The sequence below is a fragment of the Cnephaeus nilssonii genome (genome assembly GCF_951640355.1).
Source record: "Cnephaeus nilssonii genome assembly, chromosome: 6".
NCBI lineage: Eukaryota > Metazoa > Chordata > Mammalia > Chiroptera > Vespertilionidae > Cnephaeus > Cnephaeus nilssonii.
The window spans coordinates 86,752,384-86,773,757 of NC_137077.1; the positions used below are offsets into that span (position 1 = coordinate 86,752,384).

Here is a 21,374-nt window from a genome sequence, read left to right on the forward strand (position 1 = left end):
AAGGGCATGTACCTTGGTTGCAGGCACATCCCCAGTAGGGGGTGTGCAGGAGGCAGCTGATTGATGTTTCTCTCTCATTGATGTTTCTAACTCTCTATCGCTCTTCCTTCCTCTCTGTAAAAAATCAATAAAATATACAACAACAACAAAAAAAGAGAGGGACCTTAAGTGACTTATACACTGATGTGTCCCCAGTGCCTACTACAGTGCTTGGTGTCCGGTGGCACTCAGTAAATATTTGTAGAATGAATGCCAGATATGGTACCAAGCTCTGGGGGCACCAAGATGAATAAGACTGGCCTTTCCCCTGGGGAACTTACAGTCTAGTCAGAGGCAAATCAGCAACTAATGCAATGTGCTGTATATACCAGGAGCTTGTGTAAGGTGCCATGGGGACACAGAGGCAGGAGTGACTGTTTTGCCTGGAGGCTGGGCATACATGGAGAAGGTGACATTGAACAAGTCTGAACAAGGAACACAATCTCACCAAGTATTGCAGGCGCCAGGGCGTTCTGGACAGTAAGGGCAGACCTGCTAGGAAGAGCTGGGATGCTTGCACTGCATGTGTTTATCAAATAACTGCTCTCTGCTAGGTGCGATGTACTAGATATTAGGATCTGTGTTTTTAAGAGCTTACAGGCTAAATAGAGAGACAGACTTATCAACGCACAATTACCTGGGGTGCATTTGGAGAGGAAGGGAGGGGCTAGATCATAGTGTGTGGGTAAAGAAAGGGGCGTAGAAGCTTGTGTTCTAGGCTCCAGGTCATGAAAAGCAGGCACATGGGTAGAGGAGTTTGAAGTAGGCGGAAGGGTGCCATTGAAAAATTTTAATCAGAAAGTGATAGAATCAGCTTTGTGCTTGAGCATGACCTAGATATCGGCGTGGAAGCTGATTGGAGCCACTGGAGGTGGGAAGGAGGGAGACCAACTAAAAAGTTGCTGCAGGGGCCCAGGCTAGAAGAGATGGGGGAGGGTGGAATGCAGGAGATAGCACCGAGTGATGCTTAGAATTAGTAGATCATGTTCAATTGAGTATGACAGTTGAGAAAAAGAGCCCCCCAAAAGGCCAAAGTTTTCTAATTTGATCCACCATTTGGATTGCTGCTCATTAACCAAGATGGGGCTCAATGAGTGTTTTCCAATGTGTGTGACTAGAACTTCTGACCCTCAATCAAAAAGTTGGAAGACAGTGCATCATTCAATCCTGTCTTGGGAAGTTATAAAGCACACTATTATATTCAAGGCTCTGAGAAGTCCTGCACCAGAGAAACTTAACTAGTGTTTCCCAAACTTCTTAGCAATAAAACCCTTAACATGAACACCCCAAACAACCCATAGAACACACTTTGAGAAATGAAATAAAACCTATATTTTCCTGTATGGCTCATGTTCTGGGTGGACCTATTTACTGTTATCTTAGCATTTATGATGTTGCTATCCTGGTACAATTTTGAGGAATTTGGCATAGCAGTGAGATATGGACACCAATGCCAGACTGCTAAGATTCATGCCATCCTGTCTAATCTGTCTGCATCTCAGTTTCCTCATCTCTGAAATTTCCCCTTTATGGGGAAAAGGTTGTGAGGATCAATGAGTAAATTCCCAGAAAGCCCTAGAAACAGTGTCTGGCCCATGGGAATGGTTCAGTTAAGTATTAGCTCTTGTGAGAGACAATTTAGGATAGGAAGTGAGACCATTGACTTAGAAGCTAAACTGCCTGGCTTTGTGTCTCAGCACCTCTGCTTACTAAGTCTGTGGCCCTGGGAAAGCAATATGGAGCCTTCCATGCCTCAGTTTCTCCATCTGCAAAGCAATTATTATACCTACCCATAGGTTTGTTGTGAAGAATAAATGAACCAAATCACATGAAAGAATGTTGCCTGGCATGTTGGATGTTTTTGCTTCTGTAAAAAAAATCTAAATTTCCTCTGTGATTAGCATAATTTTATCATGACTTTCAGCCCCAGCTATGACGATCCAGTTTTTCAGCTGTCTCAGCAGCATTTTGGTCTTGTGTTTTGGCATTTCCCTGAGTCTGGACGCCTTGACTTCAGACTTTGTCACTACGGCTTCCTTTTTTTTTTTTTTCTATTCAATTGAGTTTGGTTTCTTCATCACATGGACTGACAATGTTAATGAAAGTCCCCTGATTCCGGGGAGCACCTGGCCCTCCTCTGGGCTCTGTGCCTTTCCTAAAAATACAGACATCTGTTTCAAGTCACTTGGCAGAGACCTTGGGATGCTTTTGTAGCAAAACGTCCCCCCAGGGTGGACACCGTCTCCTGACCCCTGAAGGAGAGGCTGGATTGTTTCCTTGTTACAAGTTTTCTGATATTATATCAGCATAGACTCTTTGGAACGGGGTCTCACCAACCCCCACATTCAGGCCAATTATCTGGTATTTAGTTATCAGTTTTCTCAGGGACTGTCTGCTCTTGGTGAACAATTACATTAAAGGATGCTGATGAAATTCCAGGGGCCCAAAGTAGAAGTTGTATTTCTGAGTTCAGAGTTTCTATTTCAAGGTTGAGTAAGTGGTAAATTTTTACTGAGGGATTCTGAGGTCCTCAAGGTCCCCCAGCCTGGCCCACGGGCATTTCACCTGCCTGGAAGCTTCAGCTCCTGCTCAGAGGTGGGTCTCCCAGTTCTTTATGTTGGCATGGAAACAATTAATAATTTAAGCCATACTTATTAAAAAATAGAAAAAACTGTATAAATACAATACTATAATAATAAATGTAAAAGTCAATCCAGCTGGGCACTGTTCCCAGGTTACCAGCTGAGCCGAAACACAAATAAGTAAAGAAGAAAAACTACTATATAATGCAAATGGTGCGATCTCATTGTTCTCTGCTTCTCTTTTATTGCAAATATGTACTATTGAGGTAACATTATGGATAAATGGGTTTTGTGAACGAACCTGAAAACCTAATCACTGTTCATAACATTAGTTCTATGGGGAGAAAAGGTATTCCATATTACAAACAGATGGTTTGCAAGCACATTTTTAAAAGCACAATCGTTTTTTAAGCTGGGGCCTCCTGAAATCTGAACCTATAGTTGGATATTCTGTGTTCGGGGTGATCGGTGAAAATTAGAGACCTCTCAAAATCCCCACCCCTCCTAAATCCTAAATCCTTGCTGCCCTTTTCATCCTAGAGACTATTCCTCGCTTGCTTTATTCTCTGCTGCTGCAGGTCTCATCTCCGTCGCCTTGTCCTAACCAAGTCCCAGCCCCATCCTGCAGCACTGTGGGACCCCATTAGTCCAGGAGGAACTCTGAGGGTCTTTATCCTTGTGCACCTTATGAATGGCAGCTGGGCTCATAGGAAGCCATGCAACTGAGAGGCCAGCTGTGTGGCTCTGAAGCCAGACTGCTGTCCCTTGGCTGTGTGACCTTGGCATGGTGTTGCAGTTGTCTGAGCGTCGGTTTCATCCCTATACAATGAGGCTGTGTGAGGACTAGCGGGGAAGTACTAACTGCCAACCCTCAGACCAGTACCTGGCATGGGGCAGCGTCCCGTCCATGTCCATGCAGCTGTGTGGTGGGGTAGTTACTAGCGGATGTTAGGGTTTAGACAGATTTCCATAAACTCAGGAAGCAAACCCACAGAATGAAAATATTTTCTGAGTTCTAACCAGCAAACTTAGAAACAAATGTCTGGAATCTCCCTGTTCATGAGTCGGGGCCTGGGTAGGTTTTGAACATACTTTATTAGGAGTTAGGGGTGGGGGAGGGGTGGTCCATGTACACACATAGTTGAGTGGAATATCAAACTCTTACTATTTAGAGTAAATTAAGCTGTACAGCAGATTTTATAGCAAACTGATAAGAACAAGCCTTCTTAAATAGTTTCATTCACTGAATTGTTTCTGAATACAATGTTTTTCACCTAAGGAAAGCTTTTTTTAATTAACTTATTGGTGAGTTGTTGTTTTTTTTTAATTCAAGCAATTTTTTCTTTGCATTTGAGATTGTTTCATTTCCTAATTTGCGAATGGGCTAGTGTTGCACATTGGCCTTGTCATGTGAGCATGAGATCTAGCTGAATAAAGGACTAGACAAATAAAATACTGACTGGGATCTTAGGACGTTGGGGTGGACTCCCAGCAGCAGCTGGGGCAAAAGCAGTGGTGTATGGTAATGTCTCTGCCATTTTCTCCAGAGTTCACTCATCCCAAAGCGAATCCAATCTCCCTCCTAGCTGTGGCCTGAAGGAAATGAAATGAAGCCAATTAAGAAATCGGTCTATCTGGGAGTGACTCATTGAGGATCCCCCGCACCAAGCCTCGCGTCTGACTGAGATTTTAATTTTATTTGAGCAATGGCTTAAGTGTTTATGCACTTGACCATTGCTTTTGTTCATACATGGGAGTCAGAGGCTTAGCTTTCAAAAGGGATCATTTCATAGTAACTGGTTTTGTTTACTAAAATGTAGGCGCTCTAAGGTCTGCTCTCCTTCCGTGAGAAGTTGGAATGTGTGGGTAATGTGCTGCCATGAAGATTTTGTAGCTTGCAATATTGGAGAAGTAATAAGGCACTGTTGTTGGTTGGCCATCTGGTTATACATTCTTGGTGTCACGGTTCGGTTTTTTTATTTTTTTCCATTTTATATTTTAAATGGTGAGAAGCAAGGAATGGGGGTTTAGACATTTCAAAAATGATTTATAAACAAGGAATTCATGTTTAGTTGCTTAACATGGTTAGATTTTGTTTTTACCTTACACAAAATAGGAATTGGAAGGTCTATTTCATACACATACACACACACACACACACACACACACACACACACACACACACATTTTCTTACAAAAGATAAACTAAAAACTTCAACTCCTAATTTGTTCCCTCTCCAACCCCAGATGTGAACTTTTAGCTTACGTTAAAAATAGTCTCCTTACTGTAAGTAGGAGTCAGACATAAATCATAGGGAAACTCTAGAGAGAAAAATCACCAACAGAAAGGACCTATAGAGATTTCATATTTCATCCATTTATTCAAACATATTTATTGAAACCCTAGTATTTGCATATCATGCTGCCAGACACTGAGGGATTTGCTGAAGAAATATTAAAGACATCCTCTCTCTTCCTTTGAGGAGCTTAGAGCTTACTCGGGGAGAAATGACATAGACATAGGAAACAGTTAAGTTGTAATTCAAGGCAGCATATGATTAAATACCAAAACGTGTGCTTCCGACAAGAAATGCTATAGGAGTTCAGAAAAGAGAGTGATAACTCAGTGGCACTACTGTTTTCTGCCTACAAATTGGCAAATCGTAGCACTATTTGTATGAAATACTTTACACTTGTTTTTTTGGCAGCCTTGGGCCTTGACTCCCAGGCAGCATTAAGAGCCTACAAAATATTTGTACGCCTCTGTAAAACTGGCTTTTTTTTTTTCTTTCTTATCGGCAGAGGAAGTGCCTCGTACAAACCGGAGAGCCCCTGAGAGGCAGTTTGTTCTTGCCAGTCATAATCTTTTCCAATTACAGAATTAGAAACCAGCCTCATCAGTCTCTGATTTCCAGTCCAGTGGTACATGTCCCTTCATTGCTAACTCCCCCTGACTTTGAGAGGTGACTGTATTTGAACTACATGTCCGTGACAGACGAGCTAGCCATCAAGGGTCAGATAAATGTATGGCTTTGGAGAATTGCTGGTGAAAATCCCCGTGGTCAGGTGTTAGAGGAGGAACTGGCACAGATGTAGGTGAGTTCAGACACAGGCGCCCTCACTGGAAACAGGGCTCCCCAAAATGTCATAATATGACATGCTGAGAATATTGTGCTTGCGGATGATGTTTAATGAAACTCACTGGCTTCCTGTTCTATTTTTGTCATATTCAAATTAGCACAGAGCTCAAAGACAAAATCATGGGGCCTAAATTCTTAAGAATTTTAAAAGAGAGAAGGGCGGGGAGGGAGGGAAGAAGAAAGAAACACCTGTAAAATGTCAATGCATATCAAATACACTGTTTGGGCCCACATCTCATTCTACTCGGATCCTCTCAGGGACTCCCACACTGAATGGAGTTACCGTCGGGTTGCATTTCAATCTCATGATTCATGAATTTTCAGTTTCTTTTACAATAGCGAGCGTCACTGTTCTCTCCCAACTCTTCACTTGAGCCGTTGTCCCTCAGGAGACAGAGATAACAGAGAGGTTTTCTTCTCTCCTTGACATTGTTTGATGAAATGTCTGTGGAGTCCAACGCCCCTTGGAAATAACGTGGCCCTGGGCGCTCGTTCTTCCTATCGGGCTGGCAGCCCTCTGGGGAAGCAAGAGGCCCCAAGTCAGCATGACCTGGAGTGACCGAGACATGGAGCAAACCAAGTGATCTCAGCACTCCGCTTCTGATCATGTTTTCAGAGTAGCTGGCCCTGAACACAGCTTGGTTCATTGGGGGCCTCCTGTGAGCTGACTGACTTGGGAAAGTGGCCCTGGAAAGTGCCTCCCCCATATCTTTTGATATAATTTGGTATATCTGAATAAATAAATGTTATGTAGCACACAGTTATGGAATATCTTATCAAATTCTTGGGAAGACTCTGCCCTTGACATATTTTTATTTCATTATCATACTGAGAAAGTACAAAATAGTAATGTATTGTGTGTGTGTGTGTGTGTGTGTGTGTGTGTTTTGTTTTTTTTTGTTTTTTTACTACAAAATAATTTCTGCAATAGGTCAGTATTCTGGGAGTGAATTGCAAACCTAAAATATGATAGTATATAAACCCTTTCTTGGGCTTACTTTGCTAGGCTTTTCTAGGAGGGAGCTCTTTAATTTCAGAATCTGTGACAGGCTGTGCTTGTGATGTATTTGGAGATGGCAACTAAAGAGATGGCTCTGGAGTCCAAGTTCAACATGTTGTTTGCATTTGTTCTCTGCTCCCAGACATGATGGGAAACACGCTCTGCTGTGTTCCTGTTGCTTTTCATGGTTTTAGCTTCTCATTCCTATTCTTTCTCAAAATCAATAATCCACTATACAAAGCTTGGGATTTTGTACTGACGCCAGTGTGAGAAAGTTTTAACTAATGCATGTGTGGGGTTGCTGTTTTGTTGCCCTCCCTTTTTTTAATAGGTGTACTTTTAAAGATGATTGTGTACATTCCGAGAACTCGGAAAACTGGCTGGATATTTCGTCAGGAGCTAAAATGTGCCCTCAAATTCGCATCTCTCAAAGAAGTAAAGATAAGGTAAGAGGAAAGGTCTTCATTTGTATCCATTGTATTGTCTCGTTTTGCACAATTGATGCTAACTTCCTTCTGTGTGTAAAATCCCTATTAGCGATCAAATATGCTTGGTTAGGAGAGTCGTTCACTTAATTAACTAATAGTGAGAGCCTCCCAGACACCGTGCACTCTGCAAGGTGCTAGGGAGATAGCAGAGACCAGGACACACCGCGGGCCTGTCCACGTGCAGTCAGTTACCCCGTGGAGCTGCAGATGAACCTGAATAGTTGAATTTAAAGAAAAGATGGACTTTTAATGTCTTATGAGAACATATTGATTTAAAAAATAGAGAAAGAAGAAATCAACACTCATGGTCAATAAGATGCCTTAAATGTGGTTTAGTGTAGAATTTTGTTTCGTTTTATGATGCCTTTTCCTTGTGTGTTCAGGCTTCTCCTGACAGCTATTTTATGAACGTGGCTTCAAGCACTATTGGTAGAGTGGAGAGAAACCACTGTGGGCAGTGAATATTGTAAGTGGGGTCCCTTGGAAAGAAAGCCAGTGGGCTCCTGCCAAGGCTGAACTGCCAGTCAACCCTGTCTCTGGATGAGAGAAAGGAAGAAATGAGTATATTCAAGCATTTTCTGATTCACATACTAACCATATCCTGTGGGAAGATGGAATTCCTGCCCTGCTATCTCAACGTGCTGTAAGGAGACTTTGTCTCCCTAATTATGGCTCTTGTATTATGAATGATTGTACAGAACCCCCCTCAGCAGCCAGTTGACCTCACTCTGTTTTATTTGAATGTCACATTAATAAGGAAATGGGCCATTTTCTTTTTTCTCTTACACTTTGCCATTTCAACTAGCAAGCACCATACCACTTAAGATGATTTAACATTTAATAAAGGAGAGCCAGAGCATTTAATGAGCGATAAATAATAAAAGAATCAAGCTTTCAAGTCATGACTGATCAGAACTCAGGGTTTAAAGTTTTTTGGTTGTTGTCACTTTCTATTGTCTTCCTGCGGGGAGGGGGTGTAAGAAGAACTTTCAAAGCCTTCATCCAAACAGGCCTGAGTCAAGAGTGAATAGATACTGTAAAAAAAGTGCGCAGGCATCTAAGCATAGGCATGACCAAATTTTTATTTCAGTCTGAAAAAATCGTTGGTGCTGATAGAGAGTGATAGAAAATACCATGACCCTTGAATCTACCCAGGACTCTGATAAGTGGTTAAGATTATGCAAGATATATTTTTCTTCTGTCATTTTGAAAATTGTAGGGGTAACAATGCAGCTAAATATAGTGAGGGAATGGAACTTGTTTATTAAATAAAAAGTGCTGCTTATGCAATTTGCTTACCTATCTTGGGGTTCACTCTTATAAATTAACTACCATTTATATCTAGTCTGGATCATACAAAAATTGTTTACCACCCAAATAGCCACTACTACTTCCCTCCCCCCTCGAGTCTCTCTGTGGTTTACCCTAATCCCTCTAGTCTTCCCACACAACCATTACTCAATCTCTCCAGCTCATCATCACTCTCAAGATAAAGGAGATAAGGATTTAGTAATTTGAGTCAAACTAGCCTTTGAAACCAAGTTTGGACTGATTATTTTAACAGTGTTGTTAGGACATTTGACTCCATCTGTTGGTCACAATATTTCAAAAATATTTCTGTCCTATGGTCGTTCATGACCTACCCGAAAGTCTCAGGTCTTTGTTTATTTTTTTACTAGAGGTTGAGTGCACAAAATTCGTGCACTGGGTAGGGGGGGGCGGAGTGTTCCTCAGCCCAGCCTGCACCCTCTCCAATCTGGGATCCCTCTCACAATCCGGGACTGCTGGTTCCCAACTGCTCACCTGCCTGTCTGCCTGATTGCCCCTAACCACTTCTGTCTGCCAGTCTGATCACCCCCTAACAATTCCTCTGCCAGCCTGATTGACGCCTAACTGCCCTCCTCTGCCAGCCAGGTTGCCCCTAACTGCCCTCCACTGCAGTCCTGGTCACCCCTAACTGCCCTCCCCTGCTGGCCTGATTGCCCACAACTGCCTTCCCCTGGGAGCCATCTTGTGACCACATGGGGGCGGCCATCTTGTACAAGGGTGTGACGGTCAATTTCCATATTACCTCTTTATTATATAGGATTTATTTTTATTCTTTTTTAAAATATATTTTAATTGATTTCAGAGAGGAAGTGAGAGGGAGAGATAGAAACATCAATGATGAGAGAAAATCGTTAATGGGCTACTTCCTGCACACCCCACACTGGGGATGGAGCCTGCAACCTGAGCATGTGCCCTGACTAGGAATCGAACTGTGACCTCCTGGTTCATAGGTCAATGCTCAACCACTGAGCTACGCAGGTCAGGCAGATCTTTGTTTATTTAAATAATACCTGATCCTGACCTACAGAGAGGGCACTCTATGGTTTTCCTCCATTCTACCCACTAGCTCTGTTCATAGTGTTTGCAAACTGCCCATCTTATACCTCATAGCATTGTAGTAACTTTCTAGGTAGAGAAAACCCCCATATAACACAGAGACTCTGTTCCCAAGAAGCTTAATCTCTTTACACAAAACAATGAGAAGGTAGTATATTCTCATCCTCATGAAGAAACCAGCATTAAAAAGAAATAATTAAAGCAATCCAGTTATCTTAGAGGGATTTCTATGAGGTTGAGTAAAAACAGCAAGATGCAGAAAAATATGTATGGATCAAAAAGTCCCTATCTAAGTTTATGTGTATATATCTCTTCATGGTTATTTGAGAAAAATGTGGAAGAATTGATTACGAGGTTGGAAACATTAGCTCCCCTGATGGAATGCCTGATGTGGTGGAGAGGGAAGACATAGATAAGTAAAAAAACACAAACACAAAAAAGGATGAATGGCATATCCCGTTCTCACACTATGTAAAATTATGTTTGTGTCTACTGATAAGGAGATTTTAACATGCAGTAAAAATGGCTTATACTGATAAAAACAAAAACACCAGAATGAAGTATTTCCCACAAAGAGCATGGATTTTAAAGGAGAGTCACTAGAAACATTCTTTTACAAATTATAATGAAAACAAGGAATTTCACCATCACTAATTCAGTCAACATAATTTTCAGTTCTGTCCAGTCCAGTAATATAAGAAATGAGTATAGGAATAATTATTGGACTGGAATAGATAAAAATATCATTGTTTGCTACTCTTAAGTGGTTGTATATCATATTAGCTTTTATAACTATTTAAATTAATAAAAGTAAAACACAGTGTTAAGTGTTCAATAAGCATTTAAATATCAATAGCCTTATTTACATGTGAAGTAAAACAAACTGTTAATGTCCATTAATAAAAGGTCCCATTCATCAAAACAACAGAAATTCTCAGGTTTAATCTTATATACCTTATATTTAAAGTCATGTTTACTTGGAGATGCATGTTGAAGACAACTACCAAAGATAGTAATTTTGGCTCTATAACAGCTTGTCTTAAGCATTTTTTTTTCTAATAGTAACTAGAATGTAGGGCAGTGATCTATTGAGGCTATTTATAATTCATAATAGGGAAACCTTATCAATTAAAAGCATAAATAAAAATAAAAAACACACAAGGTATTTTCTTAGAAGATATGAAAAGCATCTTGAACATATCCAGACACATACTGTTTTCTTGGCGGGAAGATATCATAAAAATGTCACATCTTCCTCAATCTATTTTCTAGATTTTATGTAATCCCAGTGAAAATTTGAATAGACTCTGTCTTAAAGTTAATATAAATTCATCTGGAATAATATGAACTGGTTAAGAATATCCAAAATATATTTTGAAAAAAGAAAATTATTTAAGCAAGACCATTTCCATATGATTGTAAACATATATATAATGACAATAATTCAACCCATGATTCTGGTTTAAAAATGGGAATATACTTTTTATTCTATTCCATGAAACAGAGTAAAAAGCTGAGAAGTAGATGTAAAACTTTTAAAGATCAAATGCCATAAAATAAGAGGAAACACAATAATTATTTCATAAAAGGGACTGAGATAACTGGCTTACAATATAAAACTGTAATTTAATTCACATTTTACATTAAATGTAAAAATAAAATTTAGGCTAATTAAGAAGTTAATTAAAAAAGCTGACAGAAAATAGAATTGAGTATCAAATAATTGGGAAGTATAATTTTCTTAGCTTTGAAGCAATATAGTATAAAATAACAAAAATATTCATAAACTTGATTTTTAAAATCTATACAAAAAAATAAATCACATGCATTGGGAAAACATTTGCAATAAACAAAATATTAATTGCAAGATATTAAAGCTGGGAAAAATTAAAAAGAAATATATCAAGACACCAAAAGTAAGTGGGCAAAGTGTATATTCTCACAAGAAGAGGTTTAGAGAGTTAGACATAGATATGGCAATATGTTCAACTTCACCAGTTACCAAATAAATACAATTAAAGTGATAATAAGATATGCTAACACCTAGTGTTGGCAATGCCAATTAGCACAATCCTTTTGGAAAGCAATTTGGCAGTATGTTTCAAAAGTCATAAATATATTCATTCTGTTGCAAGCAGCAATTCCAGGCTTAGAATTCTGAAGAAGTAACTTGAAAGAAGAAAACCCAGAAACATACAGATGCTATTGCAGTAGCATTTATAGAATTAGAAACCTGGAAATGATGGAATTGCTTGGCAATAATGGGAATGGTTAAGTAAAATAAGGCGTATTGTTGACCTGGCGGAATGTTCCTTGGCCCCATGGACATTATCAGTTAATTGACACTCAAACTTTATCGGATCCATTGTGTCTTCAGTTTCTCTTTATTCATTGTAGTTCAAGAAAGAACTATCAACTTGCTGAGGATCTATGTTGGGTTTATTAAGCCAAGGCTTCAGCTTTTTTTTTTTTTTTTAATTGATTTCAGAGAGGAAGGGAGAGGGAGAGAGAGAGAAAAACATCAACGATGAGAGAATCATTGATTAGCTGCCTCCTGCAGGCTCGCTACTGGGGACCGAGCCCACAACCCAGGCATGTGCCCTTGACCGGAATCAAACCCAGGACCCTTCAGTCCGCAGGCCGACGCTCTGTCCACTGAGCCAAACCGTCTAGGGCCAAGGCTTCAGCTTTTTAACCATGTTCATCTGGAACCCAAAATCACGTGAAAATACCTTCAACTTCCTAGCTAACCTCTCCTTCCACGACACTTGAGAAAAACTTGCTTTTTCCTATTTTCAGATCACCCCAAACTGGCTTTTGCCCCACTGTCCCCTGGAAACTGTTCTCCCTGAGGTCACTGGTTGACTCCATGTAGCCATTTCAGCAGATGCCAGAAGTCCTCATCCTACCTGGCTGACTGGCCAGATTCTTGAAACCTTTTTCATTGCAGACCCTGTCCATGCTGTCTTTCTTTTCCTCGGCCATGCCTCAGCCTCCCTTGCTGGCTCCTTCTCTCCCTGACGCTAAATATTAGAGTTGTTTCAGGCCCAGTTTTGGCTCTTCCTCTCTTCTGACTCTCTCCTTTATCCACAGACAGTCTTACCCACTCCCATAGCTTTATGAGTCACCTATATGTTCATGTCTCCTTTATCTCAACCCCAGATAGTGCGTCCAAGCTCCAGGCCCATATCCCTTGATTATCACACAAGTATCACATACTAAACACACCCAAAATTGAAATCTTGAATTTTCTACCCAAAATTGGCCTCTTCCTCACTGTGTCCCATCTCAGTACATGGTACCTCTTTCCATCCATTTGCTCACCCAAATCCTCCATATCCACTGTCCATTTCCACTGTACCATCATAGCCCAGGCTTCTGTCCTTTCTTAATGATCTCTTAATGCTGTGTGGCCCTAAAACTAGACTAGATTTTCCATCCCTCTACTAGACCAGTAGTCGGCAAACTGCGGCTCGCGAGCCACATGCGGCTCTTTGGCCCCTTGAGTGTGGCTCTTCCACAAAATACCACGTGCAAGCGCGTATGTACAGTGCGATTGAAACTTCGTGGCCCATGTGCAGAAGTCGGTTTTCGGCTCTCAAAAGAAATCTCAATCGTTGTACTGTTGATATTTGGCTCTGTTGACTAATGAGTTTGCCGACCACTATACTAGACTATAAGCTCTTTGAGGATGAGGACTGTAGCTGTTTGGTTTACTAGAGTAGTCAGTGTTTTGTGTAGCTCTCGGCACATGTTAAGAGCTTGATAAATGTTTATGGAATAAATAAATGCAATGATTATAGTTATATTAAAACTATGTATGTTAGAACTGGAAGGAAATGTGAACATTTTAAAACAACTGGTAAAAATGGGATTTTAAAAAACTTTTCTTAAAATGTTTGGACAGTAAAATACAGTTAAGATATATATGCATACAGGGTAATATGTGATGTGACTGTATGCTGAGATTGTGGTGCAGCTATAAATGCTGGGTTGAAGAAGGCAGATGGGATGAGAGGTCAGCCGTTTGTTGAAGATGAGCTAGTTAGTGGGAATGGCATGGGGTACGTTACTAGCCTCAAGTCCCTAGAGATGGATGGACTTAGGTTCTTCCAGGTTGGACTGTAAGAACTTGCCTTCTCCCAGCATCATTCTATGGCCCAGAAACAGAATTCTTTGAAAATAGGAAGATGGGGTGGATCCCCGGGCTAAGATAGATTTAGCAAGCTTATTACTAGGAGAGGACAAAAGACAGCAGAATCCTAGGTGGCCACACAGAAAGTCTGGGCAGAGGTCAGAATATAATGGAAGATGGACCTTCCCAGGTTGTCTGGGATCAGAGCTCTTCAGTCTTGGAATAGGGTTTCCACTTTCCCTGCTCCAGCTTCCTAATACCTAGCCCACCTTCCCACCACTTCCCTTTTGTGCGCCTGCTACAAAGGGGCTCTCCATTGGCATATTCATTCCTTTAAGTTTCCTTTTCAGCAGGAGGACTGGCTGCCTTGTTTTTGTTAATTCATTGGGGGGAAGTTGCTTTAGAGGCAATTTCATGGTTTTATTTTTGTGACCCCTTGTGTACACACACCCACAGAACAGTCACCGCTTCCAAATTTGGTCATATGTTTCACCACAAACAAAATCTTAAATAATTTTAAAAGTAGATTTCACAGGCCACCTTCTTTAACTATAAACTGATTTAGCAACCAGCAATAAGAAATACAGAGCTGACACCTGGAAAATCAATGTACACCTCTTATTTACTTACTTACTTACTTACTTACTTATTTATTTATTTATTTATTTATTTATTTATTTATTTTAATCCTCACCTGAGGTTATGTTTTGTGTGTGTGTGTTTTAATGATCTTAGAGACAGAGGAAGGGAGAGAGAGAGAGAGAGAAACATCGATGTAAGAGAAACATCTATCGGTTGTCTCCCATACACACCCCAACTGGGGATCAAACCCACAACCTGGGTATGTGCCTGGGAATTGAACCCCCAACCTCTTGGTGTATGGGACGATTCTCCAACCAACTGAGCCACCCAGCTAGGGAAAGGTACACCCCCTTAAATGAACCCTGGACCAAAGGGAAACAAATGAAAAATTAATGTATATATATTTAGTACAATTCCAGTTCAGTATCTTTGCTCCCTTTGGACAAAATGATCTTAAATTTTATATGGAAGAATATTATCTTGGAAATGCTAAGAAAGTTATGAAAATAAGGATAATAAATATACTTATCAGATAGTAAATATGTTTAAAGTCACAGTAGTAAAAACTTGATGAATTGGAATAGAATTAGGTCAGTAGATCACTGGAACAGAGCAGAGCTCAGAAATAGATTCTAGATATATGGTAATCTAATATATGACAAAAATGGTATTTCAGTTCACTTGGGCAAGTGAGTTTTTTGTTTTGTTTTGTAAATGGTTGCAACATAGCTGATTAACCATCTGGCTAAAACTAAGGTTGGACCCTATCTCATACTATATATAAAAATAAATTCCAGATGGATCAAAGATATATGTTTTTAAAAATAAAATAATAAAGGTGGTGAGACGGTTTTATACTCACCTATAAGCAAGGGTTTAGGAAGAGAAACAGTCCAAGAATTGAATATGTGATTCACAAAAGAGCAAACCTAATGGCCAGTGAAACATCTTTCTTTAAGTTTGCAATCTGAGAAATTCTTCTGTGGTGAGTCAAAGGGTGAGTTCACTTAAGATTCTGCAATGGATGGAAATGAGACGAAGACAGTGATTTGGTTCCCGGGTCACCTTCTTCCTCCCACAGACTACAGTGACATTAGTGGGAAGCGTCTCTCCAAGACACTCGGGGTGCGTGGTGAAGAACGTGGACACTGGCCGGGAGCTCTGCAAGGGGAAAAGTGCGCCAAATGAGACCTGCACCTGCAGCATCCCGACCGCAGCTTCCTACAAAGGTAAGTGGACATTTGGTGCTTTTTATTAGAAAGTGAAGAAGGCAAGAGAATCTCCTGAGTTCAATGGCCCGGGAAGCAAGTTAAATGACAGAAAATCTGAATAGTCCGACGCTATAGACCTCTGCTCTACCACTTCCGTGACTGCAGGAGTCCACTGTCAGATGTGACTGAGGACGACAGAGGACAGTAAGTTGGATAGGCAAGCGGAGTAAAGCCAGAGGCCATTGGGCTGACCCAATCCAAATGGTTCAGAGAATTCAGACATCTGAAGAGTTGGGATGTCCTTGGTGAGAAGAGAGAATAGAGTGGCCACTATTCTATTAAGTTCCTTGCATTCATTCATTCATACAAGAAGTATTTATTGAACAACTACAATGTGCCAGGTACTGTGCTAGGTGCTAGGGATACAGTAACCAAAAAAAGACTGACCTGGTCCTTGGTCATGGTGTTTATAGCCTATTGGGGTAGAAACAAGTAAACAGCTTGTTACAGTGTAGTGTGTAAGTTCCATGGGAAGCACATGAAAAGGAAGCCTAACGGGACTTGGGGTGGCAGAGGGGACAAGGAAAGCTTCCTAGAAGATGAGTAGGTTTGAGCCAGACAAAGAAGAGGAGGAAGAGTATTATTCTCAGCAGAGACCCACTGGTATAGAGAGAAAAAGCTTTGTTTAAGGAGCCAAAAGAGGTTCTGTGTAGCTAAGGCAAATGGAGTAGGGACAGGTGGAAAGCAAAGTGATAAAAAATGGACACCAAAGAAGGCACAAAGTGTCCGGCACAAAGTAGCCATTTTCAATCAGTGGATTTTGTTGTTGCTGCACGAATGAATGAATGAATGAATGGGCTAGAGGAGGGAAGACTGATTCTGAAAGATCAGATAGAAGGAAGGCTGTTGCAGTGGTCCAGGTGAGGTGGACAGAGAGAGCTGAGACTGAGGCAGATGGGGATGGAGAGAGGATGGATTCCAGAGATGGTGATGAGTTACAGTAGACAGACTGAGAACCCATGAGTCCCTGCGGGTGAGAGAGAGACTGGAAGTAGAGTCAAGTTCCTGGTGCAGTCTTCCTAGAAGGGGTGAGGTCATAATGGAGCTGATGCTCGTGGTGAGAGCTGGTGCTGCCTAATTAACCCTAAACCCCTCAAAAGGGAATTGAATGCACCGGCCAGAGAGCCAAGCTTAAAAAGTGCCTCTCCGCTACTGGGCTCATAGTGACTGTTTGTGTCTGAATTGCTTGAAAAATTATGTCAATATTCCACACTTCTTTGCCCATACTATACAGGCTTTGTGATGTCCTTCTAGTTAATTTTGGTTATTAAAATGCAGATCTTGCTCACCTATAAAATATGCTTCTGATGTTTTTTGAGATTACCTTGTAAAGCTAGCTGGTTGCTTTTAGAGCCTCCATCAATTGCACCCAACCCTTTGCCCACCCTTTTTTTTCTGAATGCCTTGCATATTCTGAGCAAGCAAACTCACTTCCTACCTCTTGCACTCAGCTAGCCAATGACCATTCAAACCCTTGTCCATGGCCTAGAGTAACCTCACCCCTTTCACCAAATCCTGTTGGCCCCCCCCCCCCCCCCCCCCTGCTTTGAAACACTGGGGAGAAAGTGTTCCAAAGAGCTTTGCTGGATTCTGCTCTCACTGTCCGGGTCGCTCCGGCACCCCGTGTTCTCTCACAGGTGCTGATGGACCTCAGAACACTCGGGGTGTTTCCTTGACTGCCGTCATGGTTGTGTTTTTCACCTGAGCTATCTTATCTCTCCGTAATAACTGCAAATGCTTTATTTCCCTGTGATATCCCCAACAGTGATTTGTGTACAGTTGGTACTCAGGAGAGTATGACTTTGGGGGTCTTCATCACTGGACACTTGGGGATTCCATCGACGTGTATTTTCTCTGGGTGCCTCCGTGCTGAATGCCCGTGTGTTTGCTCTCCTGACACTCAGCGAGTGCCTGCTCAAATGCTCTCGCTGAGAGGTCCAGCCGGCCCGCCAAGCATCCTGTCTCAGAAGAGAGGATCACCATTTTGCACAGGCCTGCTTTATGTGCGCAGACTTTGATGAGGCGCTCTGGCTTTCAGAATGAGTTTGGTTGCTCTAGAGAAGCCGCTGAAAGTCAGGCTTCTCAGACTTTTGAAACCACGCACTGCTAAAATTTCAGTAAGAAAACTAGAGGTGCCAATAAAATTAGACCAGCTTCTTATTCTGTCAAGGAAAGACTTTTATTTAAAAAAAAATATATAGCATCTATTATTGCCATTCATTTATCCAAGGAAGAAGATATTCAACCCAAAATGGGCGACAGTGGAAACATCAGAGTAGCACTGGTCCCTGTCACAGCAGGACGTGAAAGGCGCCCAGACCTGACTGTAGATGATCATTGTGTGGGGAGCATTCCAAACCACAGGTTCCAGCCATGTCCCAGGCCTGCTAAGTCAGGGTATCTAGGAGCGTGGCTCTGGAATCTGCATTTTCATCAGCTTCTCAAGTGATTCTGACAGCCAGCTGGGTTGGGAAGCATCTTGGACAGGGTACCATGTACGTTAAAGAGGCACAGGAAATAGGACCTTTTTCTAACGTAGCTTTAGCACAGCATTTATCTCCCTGACTTTATTTTTTGGAGGTTTTCTAACCAATGGGTAGGTTTTCAAACGTTTGATAAGAAAGGCTGCATCACAGATTTGGCAACAGTTGACTCCAAGATCACGGCAGCCCCTGGGAGCCAGGTTTTAGAGTTTGTTCGGTAAACATTGTGGTGCGGGATTTTCTGAAGGTGCAGGCTTTCCCCGCTCACATTCTGATTCTCATGTTCTAGGCACTTCTTGCTCAGTGACTTGTTTTATTCTTATGCCGTGGCCAATTACAAGTTGAGATACTGATCCCGGGGAGAGTATGAGATGTAAATGGGCTGGAAAATGGCTTTTTCCTAGTGATTATCCACGGGAGGCCCGCACGCGAGGTGGGCCCGGGGCCTGTTTGGAGCCTTGTGCTGAGCGCTGTGGCTGCCTGGCGTGAATGGCCCACGGGGAAGAGCCCCATACTGATCGAAATGTGAGCCAGCAGCTGGCACAGCCGCTGCCCTCATGTACAAAGGAGGCACAGATATTTATGTTTTGCATGTACTGCTTTGCTTGACTCCACGGTAAATGACTTTCTTTCCCCCTTTGCTCCAGATGTTTTAGTTGTCGACGTGACGTTCTCCTTCGGTTCTTGGCATTTATCAAAAAGATTCAACTTTACCAACTGCTCGTCATTAAGAGAGTAAGATTTTATTTGAAACCTAAACCTCCTCTCATTGGCTGTAATTTATTTATTTGCTTTACTCCTCAACTTCCTAAGGAACTCTTTTGTGGAGTAGAACTTTCCAAAGTGCCTTTTGGAGCGTGGCCTAACGGGAGCTGGGAGGGCCCTGAGCTAGCGAGGGAGCTCGTTCCACCCTAAGCCAGGGAGCGGCTAAGGGGCACACAGCTGGGCCCGAGGGTTTCTGCCAAGGGGGACCCAGTGATGGCCTTGAAGTTAAGTGCAGTCGAAGGGGTGCTGCCAGCTTCCCCCCTGATCAGAATGGCTTTGGGAACTTGAGTCCAGAGAAAGGGTGTGAGCGTGAGATAAGGGGAAGTCCCACTCCAGGAGAAGGAACAGACGAAGTCTGTTTCATCATAGAACATGTTAAACCCATAACCACAGACAACAGCATGGTGGTTACCAGAGGGAAGGGGGGTGGGAAAGGGTAAATGGGATAAAGGGGGTCAAACAGATGATGACAGAGGGAAACTAGACTTTGGGCGGTGAGCACACAGTGCAATATACAGTTGGTTATCATAAAACTGTACACTTGAAACTTAGATAATGTTCTTAACCAATGTCGCCCCAATAAATTTAATTTTAAAAAGAATGCTAATTCTGCCCCCACCTTTTTTTTTTCTTTTTTAAAATATGTTTTTATTCATTTTTTTTTAGAGAAAGAGGAAGGGAAGAGGGAGAGGGTGATAGAAACATCAATGAGAGAGAAACATTGATCCACTGCCTCCTTCCTACACGCCCCCCACTGGGGATCAAGCCCACAACCCCTGGCATGTGCCCTGATCAGGAATCAAACCCATGACCTCTAGCTTCATGGGTTGAAGCTCAAGCACTGAGCCATACCGGCTGGGCTGGGGGTTTTTTTGTGTTTTTTTTTTTAAAACACATTTGGCCCTGTTGAGTGAGGCCACGCCTCACTCCTAGCTTCTAAAGCAGAGAGGACAGAGGAAATTTGTTTCTCAGATTCCTGATTTTCCAGTTGGAAGATGGGGTGGAGGTTCCCATGGAAACAATGGGAAGCTCTATTATTAGTGATTCTATAGTTCATTCAGTGGTTTGATTGACCAGCTATGTGAGTTCCAAATGTGAGCTTCTTTGGCCTGGCCTGGGAACCATTGTTTCTTTGAGGAAAATGAATTCAAATGTGAAGCTGAGTTGGGAGGCCGCTCTACAGCTATTAGGACAGAGGCACCAGGAACTTATCTTTACCCTTGCAGGACTGAGTTCAGTTATCTCTAATAAACAGAATGAATTTAGAAGGAAAAAAAAGCCAAACGTAATACAGACAGCCTCAGAAGTCCGTGAAAATAGGAAAAAAAGGGGGAGAGTTAAATAGAATTTTATGGCTCAAAGAGAGCTGAAACATAAAGCAGCTCTCCACCCCTGTGTGGAGGCCAGACAAAGCAGGGACTTGCTTCATGTCCCACAGCCAGTGATTCACAACCAGACCTCAGACCCACAGCTCCCAGAGGGCGCTGCCCTTTCCCTGAGGAAAGCAGAGTGCCACCCTCACTCCTGGGGCGTAGGCTAGGAATGCAAATCGCAGGCTCGCCCTGGCGCACTCAGAGAAACACTGAGTCTGGGTCTTCTTCTCCCACGGAAGCGGCAGGTACTCTAGGTCAGAAGCTCAGAGTGCTCTGGCATTTCTTGAAGAACACAGAACACGTGAATGGTGTCCCCTTTGCCTGTGCTCGTCCTCTCACTGTCCCTGGCGGGGCCTTCCTGGGGCCTCCTGTTTCCAGAACAACCTCTATTTGTCTGTTTGTTGTTCTCTAACTCTGATTATCCTGTAAGTGCTTTGCAGGCCCTCCCCTGTTATCCATGCATGATGGGCTATTTGATTAGTAGACACAATTCTTCCTCAATTTAATTAAAAAGCAAACACTGGCATCCCATTCCCTCTGGGCAGTTGGTGTTGTTACTGCTGAGATGGGCAGGGTGAGGGTGGGAGGGGGGAGCCCAGTCTCCAGAGGGGAATTTACCTGAGGATAGACAAATAGCAGAAGTAGATTCAGAAACAGGTTCAGTGGGTTCCTATTATCTACCTGTGCAGCAGGTGACCCAGCTTCAGGTTTCCATGGTAACCCCCCTGTCGGTGTGAAGATAGTCAATCAGCCAAAGACCCCCAGAGCAGGTGCACCAAGTCAGTGCCCTGGCCCCAGCCCCAGAGGACTGTCCTCTCTGCTCTCCCCTGGGCTCATCAGTCTGTCTAGGGGTTTTGTTTGTTTGTTTCTTTGTTTGTTTTCTTCTTTTAAATGCTCCCATGCCACATGACAGAGGAAAATTCTAGGATATGAAGATTTTCCTAAAAATGTAAGAATTAAGTTGGTTTTCTGTGTGGCCAGATGCCCAGCGTGTATTGGAACTGGCTGTGCTTGGTGTAAAAGTGAGAGAAAGTGTATCCACCCCTTCACAGCTTGCAGCCCTTCTGATTACTACAGAAACCAGGTAAAGTGACATTTTTTGTATTTCAAGGTTTAACCAAAAATAAATAT

General features: G+C 42.2%; 1 protein-coding gene across 2 annotated transcripts in view; it reads left to right on the forward strand.

Moving 5' to 3' along the window:
• PLXNC1 (plexin C1) overlaps positions 1-21,374 on the forward strand; it is a 160,564-nt gene that overhangs the window by 63,025 nt on the left and 76,165 nt on the right. For both annotated transcript variants that reach the window (XM_079773938.1, XM_079773939.1), the window contains exons 5-8: positions 7,093-7,207; positions 15,433-15,580; positions 18,753-18,840; positions 21,225-21,327. In XM_079773938.1, coding sequence (XP_079630064.1) covers positions 7,093-7,207; positions 15,433-15,580; positions 18,753-18,840; positions 21,225-21,327 — 454 coding nt within the window. The remainder of the gene's footprint in view (positions 1-7,092; positions 7,208-15,432; positions 15,581-18,752; positions 18,841-21,224; positions 21,328-21,374) is intronic.